Source organism: Strix uralensis, chromosome 2, assembly GCF_047716275.1.
Source record: "Strix uralensis isolate ZFMK-TIS-50842 chromosome 2, bStrUra1, whole genome shotgun sequence".
Taxonomy (NCBI): Eukaryota; Metazoa; Chordata; class Aves; order Strigiformes; family Strigidae; genus Strix; species Strix uralensis.
Genome location: NC_133973.1, coordinates 37,918,242 through 37,938,274, shown reverse-complemented (window position 1 = coordinate 37,938,274; position 20,033 = coordinate 37,918,242). Strand labels below are relative to the sequence as shown.

Sequence of the window (20,033 nt, the reverse complement as noted above, 5' to 3'; positions counted from 1 at the left end):
AGAATAATAACCCTTCCAACTGAAAGTGCAGAGAGAGGGCAGGCAGGATGTGATTAAGTTGACTGGAATTTGGCCTTGATGCTAGGGATAATTCTGGGTTTTCCATAAGATTGGCTGCTTTTCAGAAGTGCATGAGGTAAGCTTTGGGGACTTACAGATGAGTGATCAGGATTTAGCTGCATACCTTCTTTCAAGTTCACATCCCCCCCCCTTTTTTTCAAAACCAAAAATACCCACCAGTCTGAAGACTGGTGTGCTCACCACCATGTCAAGCTCTGCTTTAGCTTCATGGGAAGAGCAGCAATAGTACTATCAAGGCTCTTCCTTTCAAGTTTTAGAGGTGCAGGAAGGGATGGTAGTAGCAGGGAAAAGCTTAAAACCTGCTGCATAGATGGTGTCCCACAGCATGTAATGAAGGTGGGATGCCTGCAACCAAGATCACACCACCCTGAAGTGGAAACATATAAAAATAAAGTTCATATATGTGTGCCCTTGAGGTTTTTGGTAGAACACCTACTGAGAAGGTTATAAAATCAAGTTTTACTGAAAGATTCCTCAGTAGGTACCCAGTTTGCTTCACTGTCTTGGAGGAAAGGGTTTGTATCTATTGTCTAGTCCATCTTATGCAGTACCACATATGCCAGTAATTCTGCTAATAGTTCACGTTGATTCTGTCACACAGAAACTAGTTCTTGTTAGCTTGCAACACCCTTGAGTCTTATTTTGGAAAAGTAATACTGACTCTTCTCACATAAAGACTGTAACTACTTTTATTTACTTGCATGTATCCTGCTTTTGCAGGACACTTTCCTGCTTTGACAGGATACCGCACATCTTTGAATGGGTTGTTGATTGGACCTGTTCCAGCATCTTGACTTACAGATTTGATCCTGCCAGGAAAAAATAGCTTCTTGCTGCTGTGGTGTAGCTGTCAGATTAGGGACCAACATCAGCTTGAAGGGCAATGTTTGTGCCCCTGGAGAGAAGAAAATCCTCTGAAATTTTAGGCAAAAGCCTCTGAAATTTTAGGCAGCAGTACTGGAGAGAAGCAAGCCAAGTTTTTCTGACCTTGATCCCTTTAGTCAGTCTTACCTGAGGTCAAAAAGACGCTTATGCACGCAGCATGCCCAGCAGTGCTGCCTGCCTCGGTCAGCAAGTTGTGCCTGGCTTTGTGTGGGCCAAGGAAAGTTAGGGTGTTGGCAACCAGAATGGGAAAGGGGAAGACCTAAGTGGGAACAAAAATCTGCTCACCTGCAAAGACCTAACATAGTTTCATTTACTTTACAGTGAACTAAGTGCCAAATCAAAAGCATTGCAACTGCAAATAGTAGAAGATGGAAAGTTGGATAGTAAGTATTAAAACTGAATTACTTTGCATGATCAGCTTGTGAGCCTTGCTAGATGTTGACGTTAAGTCCTCTTTTAGTTCTACCCAGCTGTATAGCCAAACAAGAAACTGTCACATTTCTGAACCTGCATTAAAGCGTAGATGTCTTCTGCTGACTTGTCATGGTAGTGAAATTGTGCATGCCTCAAGCATGGCTCTAATGGGGAAGAACATCTGTGGAAGGGAGATCAGCTGAAAATAGCCAGCCAAACTTGTACAAAATGGACAACTTGGGGAAAACTTACAACTTAAGTTTGTGTTTTTAAACTCTGTAAGCCTGTCCTCAAATGTAGGTCCCAGACTTGAAATCCATGGAAAGTTGCTGAGTTCTTGGGCCACGCTGATTGACCTGGGTTAAGTGCTGTCTATGCAGACCGTTATTTCCATCACTAATCATGTACAGAAGAGAGAATACACTGTTCACGTGTGTCTGTCCTCCTCTGAGTTAAGGTTACAGAGAAACCTTGAGTTTCTTTCTAGACTGTCAACATACTGAGTTTTCCATGTGCTGATATACTAATTTTTCAGCCTTCTAAACTTCTAACAGATCTACTGTGAGCAATTTTGGTTTCAAGTTAAGCTTTCCACGTCTTTCTTTGGCTGAAGGGGAATCATGGGTGTTAATCCTAAATCCTTCCTTTTCAACCCCCCCAAGGCTGCCTAGCAATCACCAGGTATAAACCACACTAAATCTGTTAGATTATTTAAAACTTGGGGACTGAAACATTTTTACTACTTGATTCTGTTGTTGCAGTTTGCAATTAGCCTTCAGTGGCAAGAAAACCCCTCCATTGTATTACTGCATTTGGTTTATTTGGAGAAGCATTACCTTCCTAGTGAGGGTAAGGGGTAGGTGGGTGCTGAGACCAGACAGCACGTTGAGGTGTTTGCATGAGCTTTGTAAACTTGCTCCAAATACTTCATAACTTGGGCTTTACTGAAGTGATGACACAACATCATAAATTCTTCTCATACATGCTGCGTGTTCTTTTGCTGATACAGAGTTCTGCTGTAGCTGGAAATAGTAACTGTATTTCACCTCTGGGATCCATTTGCTTTTTCCTTCTTATGTCAGGTTTCAGGTGTAAAACAAACAAAAAAGAATTACTTTTTGACACTCAACTATTCCTCCATGTTTTAGTACTGTCAGTTTTATTCAACTTAGTTCAGGAAAAAGTTAAAAGTATTGGCCAAAGCTCTTCATACCCAGTACTTTAAAAAAATGTGCTTTTACTCATAGGGTCTTGTGATAGTGGATGAAGGCTTGGCCAATAATTTATTAGGTAGTAATATTTTATCTAAGCCACTGGTAATAAGTAATATAGCCAAGAGGACTGTGTTTGATTTTTGGGTTTGGGTTACTGTATTTATTTTTATTTTTAATAATCCAGATATACAAAGTCAGTGCAATACCTTGCATATGATCTGTGATTATTTGAGAGATTGGGAAGTCAAATGTTGTTCGCAAATGGCCAGAAATAGTGGCAAATAAGTAGCATTTCATGTCTCTGTTCTTTCCTGTTGCACAGTATTAGGCCAGGCCGAGGCATACTTACAAAATGGAAAGCAAGCTGTGAAAACTGCCATGTTTCTGCCCCATGGTGTAGAACCAATTCTTGCAATTAGCTGGCTGTGTTCCTCCTCCTTTCCCATCTTCTCACCCTTAAACTTACTGACAGCTCAGATGTGCACTGATTTTGTTGGTTTTATTTCTTCTAGGTCCTTTGTCTGCAAAAGCAACTGTACCTCTAGACTTGTTCAGGAAACAACCTTCTGGCCAGCAAAGCTTTGCACTGAACAGCAGGGCCAGTGAGAGCAGCCCAGAGCCAGGGCCCAGGCTGGGATCCATTAGTGCAGAGGTACTACTGCATTTGGATGGTTTTACGGTGGATCTTTTACTTCAGGAAGTACTTGTGAATGTTTATCTTGTGCTTTGGACTGTCGCTCGCAGTGCAGTGCTATTTGTGGCCAAGTTAGAGTAGTGCATCCAGATTGCATGGTAACACTTCACATGGTATTTGTGTCTATCAAAAGAATTAGCTGTTTGGCTCCTGAACCTTAGTAAAAATGCTAAAGGAGTACTAGCTAGAAATGTTAGTGTCCTCACTTGACTGTGACATTTTTTTGTCCTCCTAGTTCTCTTTTATAGAACCCAGTGAATTAAAGACGTGGCAAGTCTCTTCTCCAGTGCCGGCAGCTAAGGTAGAAAAGGATCGCACTGTGATGCCCTGTGGGACTGTGGTCACTACTGTAACTGCTGTGAAAACCAAACCTCGTCTAGAAGGGAGATCATCTCCACTGAGCACAGGTGAGAAAGTCCACTTCTTTCTGTGTTCACTCTTAGCATTACCTGTGAGGAACAGAAGTAGCGGGGGGAGTGGGATGTAAGGAAAGGTGCTGTTGTCCGGACTTCTCTGATGTGTTGATGGTGGGGGGAATTGTTTGTATTCTTCGGAATCAGGTTTTTAATTTTCATGAAGTCTTGCTCTTACAAGAGGAGTGGTTAATGCTCCTTTTAATACACACTTTAAAGCTGCATGGTAGAGTGATAATGCAGAAGAGCTTGGTTTTGATGGATAGTTTTCCACATGACAAAACTATCAGACACTTAGAGTGTTTGCTGATGACAGACTATCCTGTGCCTTGGTCTGTATTATAATCTCTAATAAGGATTGGTGTCATCTTCTGACAAAGTTTTTTCCCAGTGTACTTCCCAGGAGTAGACTTTTTGATTCTTCTTGGGATAAGTATTAAAAAACCTCTAAACAGTCTTTGTGTGAAGTTTTACGAAGAGCTGCATTCTTTTAAGCTGTTAAAGCAGATGTTTTAGTTAAGTGGGTGTTGTCTAGCATATTACAGTAAAATGTTTAAAAACAATAAATTCCTACCCTTCACGGGTCTTTTGGGGTCAGGTTACCATAGAGAGCATATGTTGAGAATTTGTATTAAACAACTTTCTCAAACGCTTATGATTTGAACAGGCTTTAACATTGGTATAATAAGTTCTTGTTATTTTCATAATAATGTCTTGAATAGTTTAAATAACAAAAAAACCTTGCTCCTCAGATTCTCCTGTGAAAACTCCAGTCAAAGTAAAGGTGATTGAAAAGGATTTCTCTGTTCAAGCTATCCATTCTCATGGTGCTCCAGTCAGCAAAACTTTATCATCTTCAGATACAGGTAATAGAAACATTCAAAGCTGCTAATGAGAATACGTCTGTCTCTGCTGCACATGGGATTAATGTAATCCTGTTAAAATAACAACAAACCCATATGGCTACTGCCTTTCAACAGGCACTGAGATGTTTATGTTAGCAAGTACTGTGGTTAGGGACATAGCAGGCTTGCAACAGAAGTCTGTTTTTAATTGGTGACTTAAATTACTAATTTTGAATAAATAACAATGAGCTGTGGTTCAGAGAGGGGAGGTGACTGCAGAAAAGCCGGGATATCTTTTCTCTGATTTTTAAATGAAAGATTCCTCCTTTACAAAGGCGTGGGGGACACTGCACAAAATGAAAACCCTGTGAAATTTACCTCTTAAGGCCATTGTGAAGTCCCCCCTGTCTGAACAGAAGACATGAGGCTGGACTGATGTAAGGAAGAGCGAATTCTTTTCCTAGTCCTGCTGCTGGGCTTTTTTGTGCTACTGCAAATACCTAATCTTGCTGTGCCTGGTTTTCCACCTTCCTGAGTCACCTGGCATACAGCTGAAGTGCCTTCAGAGTGTCAGGTGGCATTGATAATAACTTTAATTATAATTTCACTTTAACTGTATTAAAGCTGATTTTGACTCTGGGGCATTTTACCTTTTCGAGTTGCAACTGAATCTTCAGCGTATTTTTCAGTCCTGTGTGTGGTCACCATTCAATCTTTCTGTAGCTCTGTATGGAACAGTAATGAAAGATGTGACCTAGTCTAGCTGCAAACAGCACATGATGTGGAGTCCAGTTTTCTTTGTACAGGTTTGAGTGCAGATGGGACAACCTGGAGATGATCTAGACTGCTCCTGGAAACAGTCAGAGGGCTTGTTGAGAAAGAGAAATATATTGGCCAAAAGACAGAAATCTGGGGAAGAGCATGAACCAATAACTGAATAGCTGTAGTAGCACTTGATCCTTTCCCTACCTCTAGACTAAGAAGTACTCTGATACCATGAAGCAGGATGGTATTACTAAGCCAATTTGGGAAATGTTAAGGTAGTGCTAGACTTCTGAGTTAACTCTCATGACTGTTTATGTAAAGATACAAAGCACTTACTGGAAAACTCATCTGAGGACAACTTTGAGCACATTGATGTGGACAGTGTTTTCATGGAAGTGCAGGGAAATTTCTGTGAAATGTTTATACAATACAGCAGGAAGAATTACTCATTAGAACAAAAGTTTAAGCCAAGTGAAAGAAATTACAGTATGGCAGTAACTTAGGTAGTAGTTATTACAAACATCATGCCAAAATAGCAACAAGCACTATGGAAAAGATGCCATGGCTGTGCCATAGTTCTAAATGATGACAACAGTAAGAATTAGCAAGTGCCACTGATGCTGTCCTGGGTGCTCTCAGCTGTTCCTGGGGGCTTTGCAGTGGCTAGGGAGATGGAAAAGTAGGGGTTTGTAACACATGTGCAGACATGCGTGGGCATGCATACCCTTTGTGCACACATACTCTTAAGTTCCAAAAGTATCTGAGATACTTGGTGCAGCATAATTATTCAGGCCTCATCTTTTATTGCACTAATGTCACAGTAACAAAAGGCACTGCTCGTATTAATTAACACTGGTGCTATTCCTGCCTGTATTCTTTTTGTTGTTAAAACTCTTTCTAATAGAAAAGCCCACCTCAGATAATTGAATATGGGGGGGTTCATTTCGTTAACTTTCTTAGCCTTGTTTGTTCCTTGATGAGTTTGATTACTGTGTATTTGCTGTGCCCAAAGTACTTGCATACTAGATGCCAGAAATGGCCATGCTTAAAAATAAACTTGTGTTTGTCATTAAAGAGCTTTTCATAAAGCAGTTTTTTTTTATTCCTGTGCGATGTTTGGAGGGGAAAGGGGGGTGCACTTTACAGCCTTTGAAGGCAGCTGATAAAGAGCAGAGTGACTGTTACTTTGCCTTCCCCATCCTATCATAGTACCATAGCAAATCTGGAAATGTCAAGCAAGGATGTCTGGAAAAAGAGCAAAATAGGTACCTGAAGTAGTGGCACATGCCAGCTTTGTACCATTTTAGAACTATGGCTCTTCATGACTGGCATACCTGATGTTCTACCCGCTGCTTTCGGATTATAGTCACCTCAGTGTAGCACAATGCACTGAAAGAATTGAGTGTTTTGTCTAGGCTTCCAAAACCTCCTGTGTGCTCAGGACAAGGGTTTGCAAATGCAATTTAGGTACCTTTTCTCAAAAGAACGGGTAACAGAAGTAAAAGACAAGACCAAATAGCTGGGTGGTGAATTGGAAGGTGTTTTGGTATGCCTGGTGTTTATACCATTTCTGCTAATTTCTTTTAATTTTATGTCAGGAACAAACTCTGCCTCTCTTTGCTCCGTTTTCTCCTGGTTTTCTTTCTTCCCTCTGAAATAATGCTTTCTTTTCAGAACTGCTGGTATTGAATGGCACCGATCCTGTTGCAGAAGCAGCCATTCGGCAGTTAAGTGAGTCTGCAAAGCAGAAGCTGAAGTCTCCTAGAAAGAAGAGCACCATTATCATATCAGGGGTGTCCAAGGTAGAGCAGAAAACAACACTTATATTTAATGTTTAGTACTGTAAAGTGCTCCAGTGAGTGCGACATTAACTTAACATGCATTCTGCTGTCTCCCATTCAGCAGTCTCTGCAGGATCTAGGTCTGTGGACAGTTTGTTTCAATAACTGTTTCAAGTTAAGCCAAATCAGAGTGGGTTTGTTGGGGAGGGAGTTGGGTTTTGATTGTTAGATTTGACAGTTTGACTAAAAATGCATGGTATCCTTGGATGGGAGTGGGATGACTAGGGATTTGGGAAAACCAATTTAGGTGAGAACAGAGAATAATTAGTCCTTCTCTGTGTTTCACCCATGGAGGGAAGATGCACAGAAAAAGTATGAAAGATTTTTCTATTTTTTTCCAAAGTTGTTAAAACCCTCTGAAAAACTTCCTAGTCCTCTGGGCTGTGTTCCAGAGGGAGGGCAAACAGAATACTGTTTCTCCCATGGTATATAACATTCCTCCAGACTTTCTTCATCCACAGCCTCAGTCTCCCATCTGGTGCTTGGTGCCTGCCTGTAGGCCTTTCCCTGCAGGCTGCTGTGTGGACATTTCTTGTCAAGTCTTGCTGTTATGGGCAGGACCCCTAAAGACCTCTGAGTGAAAGCTGAGTCAGTGGGCATGGATCCCCTCGCAATCGCTGTGCTGAGGCAGGGGGGGATGAGGATCAGCTACCACAGTGATAGATGTGTCTGGTTGAGAAATGGGGGCACTGCGACTGCATGGATTTGTGTTTAGCTGATAGGGATGCCAAAAAATCCTTCTACGAGATGAAACACTTTGTTTATTTTCTTAAAAAGACCAGAATATTATTGTCTATGCATGCTGATACTTCATTACAGCAGCACATATAGGAAGGAGTCCAGTTATTAGCAGTGGGTCTGGGGATAGGTGGGAGGCATGTACTTAATTTTGGTTTTCCCAGTCATTTGGCATTAACAACATTATTAAAACCTGGCTATATGCTCCTCTCCTTTAGTGGAGCTAAGGAAGCCTCACAGTGACTTTCTGATAGCTCTGAGCAATACAAGTAAAAGTGTAAAGAAGAGAAAAGAAACTCCTTTTGCAGAGAGGCTTGTTTTTTTTCCAGCAGAGTGGCTTGTGTCATTGTCTCTTATTTTTACTGGGCAGACCTCTTTATCTCAGGACAGTGAAGCTGCACTAATGATGGACTATGCTGCAGCCATGGACAGCTCCTGCAAAGAAGTAGATCCACCCACTGTGGAGGAAGCTGTTGCAAAAGTCACCTCTGATGAAAAGCTATCATTAGGTGCTTCAGAAATAGTACCTGATACTGACCCACAGCAAAGTGCCCATAAGGCTTGGGGTTTGGAGAACGGCAGCCAACAGTGGGACACCAACACGCTTTTAGACCAGACCTGTGAAGAAATATCTGGGAGCTCATTAAGTGTTTCAGAAACTGGAAGCATGAAAAAATCTAAAGGTATGTGATCCTTACCTCCACTTCAGTGAATAACTGCTACCTCTGTGTAACTGGCAGTGTCATGCAACACTGTAGTAGGTCATCCTTTCTTACTGATTTTTGTCCTTAAACTCCTTGTGACTGTGCTGTTGGTTGAGCTGGCTTACTAGCAGCCATAAAGAGTGCAGTCCTCTGGCTCTCTGAGCCAGGTCAGGCTCTCTTACACTCCCCTCCATCAAGAAACAGAAGGGCTCACCCTTAGAAGTTGAAGGGCAGCTCACTAAGCCCAACTCAGTTATCTGGGAGAGAAATAAGTAGCCACATGGTAGGTTCCTCAGTGAAAACCATGTGCTTGTAAACAAGGACTTGTGCTATATTAGCAGCCCCAATACTAACATGAAAATGTCAGGGTTCCACAGCTGCTTTCTGATACGTTCCTGCTCTTCCTTCACATCTCTGAGCACAAGACTCCCCTGCCCTCACGTGTTCAGGAAGCATGTGTTCAGGAAGCACCACAGCTAAAACAGAAGTATACTCTCTCTTAACTGTCTTGTGAACATTTTCTCCCTTTTCACTGATTTAATTAATATGTAGTTTGCTAAAGAAAATGGAATAAAAGGTAATTTAATAAGTAAAGAGTCAGATCATTTTGCTTATGTAGTTACACACCTGGATAGCTGCAGTTTGAAAATGTCTTAGGATTCTTTGTGTTTCCTTTATAAATCCATTAACCTCTGAGGCTGTAGCACTGGTTTGTGGCTAAGTGGTAAACACAGGGGCTGTTAGGAAGTCTGGCACAAGAGCCAGTGCAGTGGACTGTGCGCTGAACAGGCGGCAAATCAGTCTCATGGGCTGCATGTTGAAATTGCAAAAATGTTTGTGTTTCTCACCTGTATCCATCCCTCTTTCGCTTTATTATTTTCTATTCTTTCCTTACCCAGAGATACTGTAAAAGGACCTACTACAAAACCTCAGTATATTACCAGATTATCATACCCACCCCCCCCTCCACATAAGGCATACGCTGGCCCTCCTTGCCAAGGCTCTCCCTTAGAGCATCGACGTTTTTGGCCTTCTTACAGCTGTATTTCTCCACCTGGTAGATCAGGATGGTACAGCAACAATCAATTTGACATAGATCGTCAAGCACTGGAAAGTTTTGGGTGTGTTTGGGGTGAGGGTAGGGGGTTAGTTGTGAAGTGATTTGTCTCATTTGGAGCCTGGAGAAGTTTAGGAAGCTGAATGAGATTCTGCAAAACCTCTGGACTCTTCTTTAACTTGTTATTCTAAAACAGTTTGTATGTGAGTGGTTGTCTAGTTTTGTTTTTCCCTGTGCAATATGTTGCAAAGAGATGAGGCTTCTAAAGATCCTGTTTACATGATATAGTATAGGACTGCTAAAAAGCACAAAGTATATCTAATATTTGAGAAAGTTGCCTCATCTTGAAAAAATATTTTAAAAAGCTGTCTCAAATCCCTTTCTTTATACACAGATCTCTTCATGTATAGCTTTTGTGATATAGCTACTTCGTGTATAGCTACTTTCTTTCGTGAGTAGCTTTTATGGAGTGATACAGGAAAACATTTCAAACGCCCCTGCCTTCAGTTAGCTTTGAATAGTTCAAGGTTTCTGTTCTGTAAAATGCTTTCCCTTTTAAAAAAAAAAACCACAAAAACAAACACAACAATAAAAAAACCCAAACAAAGCAAACAAAACCCTTTCTGCTTTAAAAGGCCTTGTGTTAATGTCTTAAAGTTAGCGGTCTTTTTTTTTTTTTTTTTTAACTCTTGCATATTTTTGTTTTTTTACCTTTCTGACTTCTTCTTTCTTACCCATTCCCTTTTATAAACTTAAGAGGACTATCCCAACCAGAATTAATTACCTACACAGTAAGTTATTTTTGTCTTTTTTTTTTTTTTTTTTTAAGAAAGCGTAGCTCATTGTAAAAACTAAAGCAAAACTAGTTTGGCACCAATTTTCTTCTTCCCCCATCCATTTCTTTCCTTCCTCCAAAATTACCTTCCCATGCTCAGGTGTCTTAGCAGACTGGTCTGCTCTAACAAATCATTCTTCTGGTGGTCGTGCTGTCCGGGTGGATCACGCAGAATGGACAGCAAGGAAGGCTTGGAGGGGTGCTCTACATTCTTGATCTCTCTCCGTCATTCCCATTCCTGTAGTATCAGTCAAAATCTGCTTATGCAAACCATGTGTGACTGCATAACTGGATATGCATATGCAGAAAGATTATTTTAAAACCTGCTGCTTACAGTTCCCTAGATCTTTTTTATAGCCTTGTAGAGCTACCAAGACCTCAGTAGGTCCTTACAAAACCACCTGGATAAAAACTGTTTTGGAAGTTGGGAAGGAATGGAAAGAAGAGATCTCTATTTGTATCCTTGTAAATGTGGAAGGAAATCTTCCTTCATTGACAAAATTGGGATTCAGAAGTGATCCTAGCCCCACAAGCATTTTCAGAACACCCTAAACTAGTGCAGAGGAGGCTATGAAGACCAGTCAGTCTGTACAGCGCTCTTGACATGCTCTCTGCTTATCTCCTGGTGTTAGGGGCAGAGCTGTCATATGGATCCTGTTGAACTTGAGAAGTAAGCATGCAAATAGCACGAGCATCGCCAAGCTTGTGATTTGCCCTACCCTGCCTTCTTAGCAGGGGTGCATGCCTCCACAACAGCTGGAGCCACTGTCAGACAGCACGTACCAAACTGGCTAGAGGCTGATGGGTGGCAGCGGGGATGTGGCAAGCTTCCAGGTAGCAATGACCTCAGTACCTCCAGAAACACAGGGAGCTTTCATGTCAGGGAGCTGCTGCTTGTGCTGAGCCTGTGCTGCTCTCGGGGAAGCGCTGCCTGCTGTTTTTCAGCTGCAGCAAGTTGTCCCAGGCCACCGGCACAATTTTTACAGCATTCTTGTTTGGTTCTATTTCCTAGTATGGGAAATCAGCCTGAATGGATAGGACTAAATAGCTGCTTACGGATAAACCCTTCTGTCCTACTCCTTCTGTTGGCACAGCTTCAGCTGCAGCTGCCAAGACTGCTGGGTAGAACAGCTGACTGCTAAAACAAAGCTGCACAGCAGCAAGGCCTCATCAGTCCCCCCTAGCCTTTGCATATTAACAGCTGTCAGTATCATGGGGTTGAACACTATTTCTTTTATGCTGTTGACAACAGCTTGAAGTGGTACTGCCTTGCTAGAAAGATCAATCAGAGGGTGATGGGAGAGCAGTCAAGATTCAAATCCATGAGTTCCAGTTGCTTTCAGCTGACTTCTGCTCCATCCCATTGTGCATTCTGAGAAAAGTCTCAGCAGCAGCAAGACAAAACATGGTAGAATATCTTCCCAGGTGCTGAATGCTTAGTCCTTAAAATATGAAGTAATAAACCCAAGCACATGTTTGTAACTGCTCTGGTCTGAACAAAGAAGCATCTGGCTGTGTGCAACAGAGCTGCCATGAAATACCTATTCTGCAGCTGTCACTGTGCAAAATGACACGCAGCCTGTGTCAAGTCCTTGGGGGACAAACATGTAATTCTAGCTATTGCACAGTATCGCATGAAAGAATTGGTCTGTGCGTTGCTTTTTGTATCCATTTGCAATGGGAGGAAAAGCAGAATCAAGACTGTGTGGTGACAGGAATTAATGACTGAACTGAGGAAGAATCAGGAAATGTGATAGTGGTGTGGGAACGAGGTGTGGAAGCTTTGCAAGGGAGATGACTGTCCTCACGTACTAGTCTGACTGCCAGAAGGCTCCTGTGTTGGCTTGGTACCTGGGTCCTCCTTCGTTCAAATTGGCTTGTGCCACTTGGACACCACCACTACCCAGTTCTGCACAAAACTGTTTCTGTTTTAACGTGGGGCTGATGTACTGACACCAGCCTGAGTGTTGCTGGTAGCTTGGAGCAGTGTCCCTGCCAACTGCAGCCAAGCTGCCTTACACATCAGGCACACGTGCACAGGGAAAGGGAAGGTGGAATTTAGCAGAACGGTGGCTGCAAAAACAACCGAAGCTTGCAAAGAGAGGAGCACAGGTGGCTGGTGTTGGCAACATGAGTCCTGAGTCCCTGGCGAGATGACAGCTGCAACTGTCTTGGCTGTATAATAGGTTTGACATGGGATCAAGGGAAGGAATACAACAAAATAAATCAACTTAATTTACCGCAGAAGGGATTTGAGCAAATTTCTGAACCTGTTGGAAGCAGATGTAATATCATTTTTAATCTGCTTGAAGTGAATTGCTACTCTTAACAGGATTTTAAAATAGCAAATGCTTTGTGATTGTTACTCTAGGTGGTGCTACAAAATTCGTATAGAATATGTGCTGTCTGGCTTGTGTGGGCCTACTCCATGCAGGTTGACTGCCTGGTACTTTTCTCCAGCACCAACAGTGTCCTTCACCACAAATTAAAATGCCACCTTCATGTTGTGCATCACAGGCTAATCTTTTCTTCTCAGCTCCTTTCATATCTGAAACAACAGAGAGTAACGTTACTTCCTCTATTTCATATGTTTTACAAATACTCTGTACTTTTATTGTATTGGAAAAATGGGATATGCCTGTTTGACCTGTGAGAACCCAGTGTACAACCCACACCAAGCGCTGTGCATGTGTCTGTTTGACTGCTACCATAGCTTTCAGAAGAGCATTTCAAACTAATGTAAGGAAGGAGACTTCCACAAGATGTGTGGATTGGCTTTAGAAGATGAAATCAGAGGATTAATATTTGATTGCTCATAGGCATGTTTCACAGTAGCTTTCCTTCCTTTACAACAGCATAATTTCTGAAAGAACTGAAGGGAAATTCCTTTTTTCTTTAGTGCTTCTCTAGCAACATATGTGAGCTCTTCTCTCCTGAACATTTCTGCTAACTGTACAAGTGTGTGTATATGCATATATCTAGAACTACCACAGTCTGTCATGATTCAGTTTGCATGATACTTGCATGGAATGAGGAGAAGCGGAGAAATGCATACTTCTGTGGAGTCTGAATTTCTCAGTGGTGGTCAGCTGGGAGAGAGCTGGATCAACAACGAGGCAAGGAGGATTCAGTAGCATGTAGTGTATGTATGTGTGCCTCGGGCTGAAAGCACGATGATTGCTTACGATTGCCGGTATCTGAAATCACTTGTTCCAAGGTGGAACTCATACTGTGATGGCCTCTAGATTACAAACCATCAATATTCTTGCTTTAGATCCACCATGCTCTTAGCTTTCTAACATTTTTTGAATAGTTACCAGGGTGATACTTAACTGGAAATGTTAAGACCAAGGCTTTTTTCAGTCATGCTGTAGTTACAGTTAAAGCTGAACTCCAAGAGGAAAGCAGCCTGTTCTGTCTAAAGTGTCCTGCGCCTCTGCTATTTGCTTCTGCAGGTGGGATTTTGAAAAAAAGTGCGAAGCTCTTTTTCCGCCGGCGACATCATCAGAAGGATCCAGGAATGAGTCAATCGCACAACGATCTTGTCTACCTGCAGCAGCCACTGTCAGAGGAAACACGCAAGAAGGGAGGCACGCTATCACGAATTCTGAACAGAAAGCTCCTTTCCAAAAACAAAAGCAAGAACAAACTGAATGGTGCTTCAGCAGAACCATACGTGTAAGACTGAACACTCTCTGATGGGATACTTGCACATCATTTGACCGTTTGTTTACAGAGCAGTACTAGAGAATACAAATATGGCTGACGACTTGCATAAAATGATGTTCACGAGTACAGTGGTCCGGGAATAAACAGAAAGCTTGTCTTTTTTGTTTATTTTTCCAGAACACTTTTTCTCTCTGATTATAAAGTTGCTCCTCTAAATACAAGCAGCACTACTTGTATCGTGACAGCTTTTGGAGGACCATGTGGTTTAATGTAGAAGATGAGGGAGGATGGGGAATGGTGCAGGCAGGGAGGCCCTGCGTGTAAGCACCTAGTTTACATTAACGGGGAGCTAAGAACTGAAACATCATACCTGCTAGATGACTGAACCACTATAAAGAGAGAAGATACCACTGTGCTTCCTTACTGCAGCCTGGAATAGTAGCAACACAAGTCTCAACTTGTTTTTTCTAGTCAGGCTGAAAGGGAAGAGAGACCCAGATCCAGTTTGTATTGTAATTTGGAAATGGGTAAGTTTTCAGAAGCAGAACTAAAATGCTGATTAAGATAGCCTACTGTAATAACTGTAGCCTGCTGTAATAACTGCTCAGTCCATGTAGGTGGAGAGATGCCTTTGATATTAGCCATAATCAATAAATTATGCAAATACTTATACTAGCATATTGTTTAATGTTCTGTGCATAAATTATGCTTAAAAAAACAGAACTTTTTTTAAAGTCTACTTGAGTCTACTCGCAAACAAGACATTTACAAATTCTCACATGTAGCTTTTCTTCCCTGTGTGAGAAGCTGCGTTGCTAATGCAAAAACCTGTCTTAGGGGCTCTAATTCCTTCTCCCAAGTACTTGTTAGACAAGTATATTAACCATTGTATCAAATGCAAAGCTAGGAGCAATAAGTGATGAATAGATCATGTTTAACCCTATAATGCTTTTCATTAGACAGCTTGTTTTACTTGCCAAACATTTAGTGAGATCTTAGAAAACACAGTTGTGAAGAGAGCTTTTTAAAAAATAATAACAACAATTCCCTTAGTCATTTTTCACTTTCTAGATCTACCAGTGTTGTCATGTGGTGAGTGGTTGGTTGGTTGAGGTTTTTAACTTTTTTTCCTCATTATATATTGCAGCTGGCTCCTTTAAATGAAAAGGGAAAACTGATGAAAGGCATAGTTCTTGTTTTGGCTATTAAGAAGAGTAAAATGTCAGTCAGTATTTCACAGGTACCATCTTTTGCACATACCTGTACTTTTCCATCATCTACATTCCTACTGAGGACAAAGGACCAAGCCTGTTTGTTTTAGACAAGAGAAACATCTGTTCCATCTAAATTACTTACATGAATGGATGATAGATTTGTGCCTGCTTTGCCAACAGTGATTCCCCCCCACCCTCTCCTCCCCATAAGACATCCAACACTTTGACAGATATTTGGGTTTTCAACTTAAACCATTCTTCAAAAATAGAAAGTCACTGAAGAACAGAAATACACTTCAAAACTTCTGATGAACTCTAGATTCCTTGGTAAATACTTTTGCAAAGAATATAAAAGTAGAGGGGGTTTGGTTTCTTTTTTAATAAGAAAATATTAGAGGACATTAACTGTCTTAAATCTTTTAACTGAGCCTACTGTTTAAAAGTACTGTTTATGTGTAACCTCCTAAAATCACTGTGGTAGTACAGCAGTCCAGAATATCAAATAGTTGTATACTTAATTAAGCACACTGCTTATTATGAAAACACTTGAAGGTATTTTAATAGTCTGTATTTTGAAAATTAGTTACAAATGAGTCTTCTAGAGCTGTAACATGCTTAGAAATCCCAATTCAGTAATGCAGGTTTGTCCAGCTTGAGTGTGCTTGAACACTTCTGTTTGTTGTTAATTTAATACAAAGTAGAAGTTAGGTTTCTTCATTTGTTTGTTCCACAGTGGTTCATGATATGAGCACTAAAAAACCTGATGTTACGTTCTCTCAACATAGACTTTCTCCCTTGACTTATTAGGAGCTCTTTGCATGATGGGGCAGGGTGGGGAGTCAAATCCCTGCCATATTTTAAATGCCCAGTCTTGTTTGCTGAAGGAGAAAACGACACCTGGTCGCTGAGTTCAAGAAATTAAAGTGAGACTGAGCTTCATGGGTAGCATCCCTTACACTAAAAGCTGTGGAATTGGGAGCGTAAAGGGATCACATAACAGTACTTGAAGTCTGCTTAAATTACTGAACTGGGATTTTAATTTACAGAGGCTTTATCATGTACTGTAGAATGGGGTGGAAAGAACACTGGATAACTTGCAGAATACAGGAGTAGGGTTTGCCTGCAGCTTACCCCAAAGAACAGATACACACTGAAGAAGTGGTTTTTGGTTCCTCTTTCTTAAGCTCTTGGTGATTGCCTAGTTAATGTGTGTCTTGATGGTGGGAACCGAGAACATCCTATACTGCAAACTGTGTGAAAGTTTGGGCTCGCATATATTGAGAGAGAATTAATTCTTAAGATGAGGAAAGTAAGGCATTTGGGGTAAAAAGGGAATCTTGTTTTTTAAATGCCTTCACTCCTCAGGAAAATAAACATAATTTGGTTTGATGTTTGATCTCTGTATCTGGCTGGTGTGTTCTTCACCTGCTCCTCTGCAAATAGTTTATGTCCTGTTGTAGAAACAAGCTAAGGTACTAAACAGAAAGGGACAATTGAGTTGCTCAGTCATGACAACCCCGAAGGGCCTCAATATTGAATCCCATTCCCCCCTCCCAGGGTGATTTAGATTGTCATTTAAGATCAGATCTCAGTATGTACCTTTTTTGTGTATTAGTATTTAGGTCAGCATGAGTTGGGTCCTGACAACCAGCAGGAGCTATGCTACAGGTTTGGGTCAGGAGGACTGGATTTGTAAACTGGTATAACTAACACCATGATGTATCCTGTCAGGTGCTGAATATTTCCTGTGCAATTGTATGAAGGATGCTGGAGGGAATAATTTTGCTCTTTTACGTTTTGCAGTCTTCATAATTTTAATAACTACACATTTGAACAGTAGAACAAATCTCTGCATGATAGTACACCAAAAACTTCTTGTTTTCTGCCTTCCAATTTAATTACTTCAGAACAGTAGCTTGGAAACAACCTGTGAAATCTTTCTTCCTTTTTGCCCCTTTTCTTACACTTTCGTGTTTCCGGATGTTCTGTACAGCAAAGAAGGCATGGTCTTTATTTTATGAGGACTAAGAGATGAAGGCTTGCTTTTCCTTTCTAAACAAATTTTCGGCCCATAATTGAACCTTCTTAATCTTTGTTTGTGGTTTGTTCTGCTTTATGGTATTTTAGCTTCTCATTTGCCTTGATGGAGACAACCTGCATCCTTACCTAACCAAGATTTGCCTCAGCTTTAGTGTGAATTTTGACCAAGTAAGTAGTACAAGAACTAAATTTTTCTTTGTAGATTAAAGCAATAAAACTACCTAATATCTCAAATGTGAATACAATCTAGGTAACTTTCTTAAAGTGACTGAGATCACTTTAGAAGTCACTTTAAAGAGGAGGGGGTCCTTTATCCCTGGATCACCGGTATTTCATATCCAGTTCACCCCAGGAAGAAATGACAGTCATTTCACTCCTAACTATGTATGAAACTTGTGACTCTTAGGCGGCAGGAAGGAGAAGGAATGCCATCATGGAAAAAAGTTCATATTAATTTAAAAAGCAAAATACCTTTGGCAAACTTCTTCAACTTAATGGACAGGTCATAAACTGTGCGAGCATAAATACTGGGCTTTATTCTTATGGTTTCTGTTAGATTTTCTTTTCCCCCTGCTCTTTTTTTGGGAGAGAGGTTGGGGCTCCAGGTCATACAGACCTGTAGTTACTGTCTTGCTCTTGAGAGGACTTGGCTTACAGCACTGCTTTTTTCGAGGTGTTCTATTGCCTGGCAATGATACCAGTTTTGAGCATCAGTGAAATTTTACAGCATTTCCTGGTACTGCATCTCCTCGCTGGTCTAGGTGGTTTTCAAGTGAAAGCTTTCTGCTGTGTATTTCTTGTAAAGTTTTGGTGTTCTTGATATGCAAAGTATCGTAGGAAAAAGCAACATCGACTACATAAAATGCTACCAAATGTGTGTGGGGAAGCAAAATAAGAATCTTGCTCTTGTTTTAACATCTTTTTCAGCTCTGGTAGCGCAAGGTGTTACAAGGAGCAAGAGCTCTGTACAAGGTGGGAGCCGCATGGCATTTTCATTTTAGTTTATTGCAGTTTTTGAATTGTAGAGCTGAAGTTTGAGATAAGTGCTTATCCTGGTACAAAATTAAATATGTTGTAGCTCCGGGCTAAGACATCCCAGTGTGAGTGGGAACAGCTGACCCCATGCTTTGACCTCCACAGGACCTAAGTGGATTTATTCATGTGTTTAAAGTCAGCATACGCTTCTGTACATTGCTAAGCCACAGCCTTGGTGACAAACAACTCAAGATTAACTACATAAAAAGGGTGATTAAGTTAAGGGTGAATAATATCATTTCACTCAGGATATCCAAACTGTTACTATGCAAGCTGCTGGCATGATGTTAAAATAGCTGGGAAGGATGGATCTGAGGTCTTCCCAACACTATAAGTCTGTATTTCCCAATAATGTATTATGCTCTGATATTCCAGGTGGGGTAAAACATTTTTTCCTAGAATTCAACTGTGATAGTCACTTCTTCTGTGGTGGGTGTCTTTTTTTTTTTTTTTCCTTTTATTCTGTGTGTACACAAAATTAAGTTGGTGCAATTAAGAAGTCTATGATGTACAGATTTATTATATCACTAAAAAGCCTGAGGATTTTTTAAAGAAATAACTACTGCTGTACATACAATAAAAGCCAATTGTCTCCGTGTAGTGTGCTGTCCTACATACCTAGTCAGCCAAGCATAACAGATGGTTTTCTACTGTCCTTCACTAATATGACCTGTTGCTTAACACAGTCCATTTACTTGTTTATTCAGGAGCAGAGTTCTCTGCCTGCATTGTGCTGACACTGTGGGTTCTTTCTGATAACCCCGGCCATATCAGGTCGTCTCTTCTTGTTCCTTGAGAAATCACCTGAAACATGGATTGGATGGGAATCTAATGGACGAAGGATTTGTGGAGTCCATTGTGGTTGCTTGTTATTTTTTCTCTCAGTTATGTTGCATTATCCTGAAATCATTTATAATTTGGGGGGCAAAGGGGGAGGAGTGTTAGGGCCTAGATCCTATGTGGAGGACACCAGTACTAAAATGAGCACAGCCTGGGAATAAGGTTCTCTTGCGATCATTTTACTGCAAAAGTTATGTTCTGAACTAATGCTGTCACAAAACCCTACCAGACTGAGGAAAAAAAAAAAAAACCACACACCAGAAATAGGCATTCACATGACAATAACCATGATAGTCTTTTTATTTCCCTTCCCAAAGTGAGTGCCGTACCTTCTTTTGCAAGGAAATTGTATGTTAACTTACTGGGAGTTACTGCCCACATCTCTGTGTCCATTTATTTAATATTCTTGAAGTGCTTAGCTGAAATTTCCTAATAGTCTCCCAACAAACCTTCTTACTTCTCCTTCCTGCTGTAATCTTGGGTGAGGTTTTATAACTTGTGTGATGCCATTTATGTATGCTAGCAAAAGTGAGGAGACCTATCAGAGCGAGAGCAGGAATGGATGTACCACTAAGTCTGGCACCCTGCTCTTTCCTCCAGTTCATCATTCTTAATGGATGGCAGGGATCTTAAATTGTCATCTCTACCCCAGCGAGCCGGGTATAAGATGCGAGTTCACTGTCTGATGTTAACTCTGCACAAAGGTAGGAATACTGACCAAAAAAAAAAAAAAAAAATCATTTTGGAGC

The 20,033-nt window shown here is 41.0% G+C and overlaps 1 protein-coding gene across 3 annotated transcripts in view; it reads left to right on the top strand.

The window, feature by feature from the left end:
* Positions 1-19,042, top strand: part of C2CD2 (C2 calcium dependent domain containing 2) — a 41,305-nt gene extending 22,263 nt beyond the window's left edge. For 2 of the 3 annotated variants that reach the window (XM_074858398.1, XM_074858400.1), the window contains exons 8-14: positions 1,288-1,349; positions 3,107-3,246; positions 3,524-3,695; positions 4,454-4,567; positions 6,986-7,113; positions 8,261-8,573; positions 13,942-19,042. In XM_074858398.1, the coding sequence (XP_074714499.1) occupies positions 1,288-1,349; positions 3,107-3,246; positions 3,524-3,695; positions 4,454-4,567; positions 6,986-7,113; positions 8,261-8,573; positions 13,942-14,168 (1,156 nt within the window). In that variant the 3' untranslated portion in view covers positions 14,169-19,042. Of the gene's footprint in view, positions 1-1,287; positions 1,350-3,106; positions 3,247-3,523; positions 3,696-4,453; positions 4,568-6,985; positions 7,114-8,260; positions 8,574-11,118; positions 11,157-13,941 lie in introns of all 3 variants that reach the window. The other variant, XM_074858399.1, reaches the window with a different exon arrangement.
* The last annotated feature ends 991 nt before the right edge of the window (positions 19,043-20,033 follow it).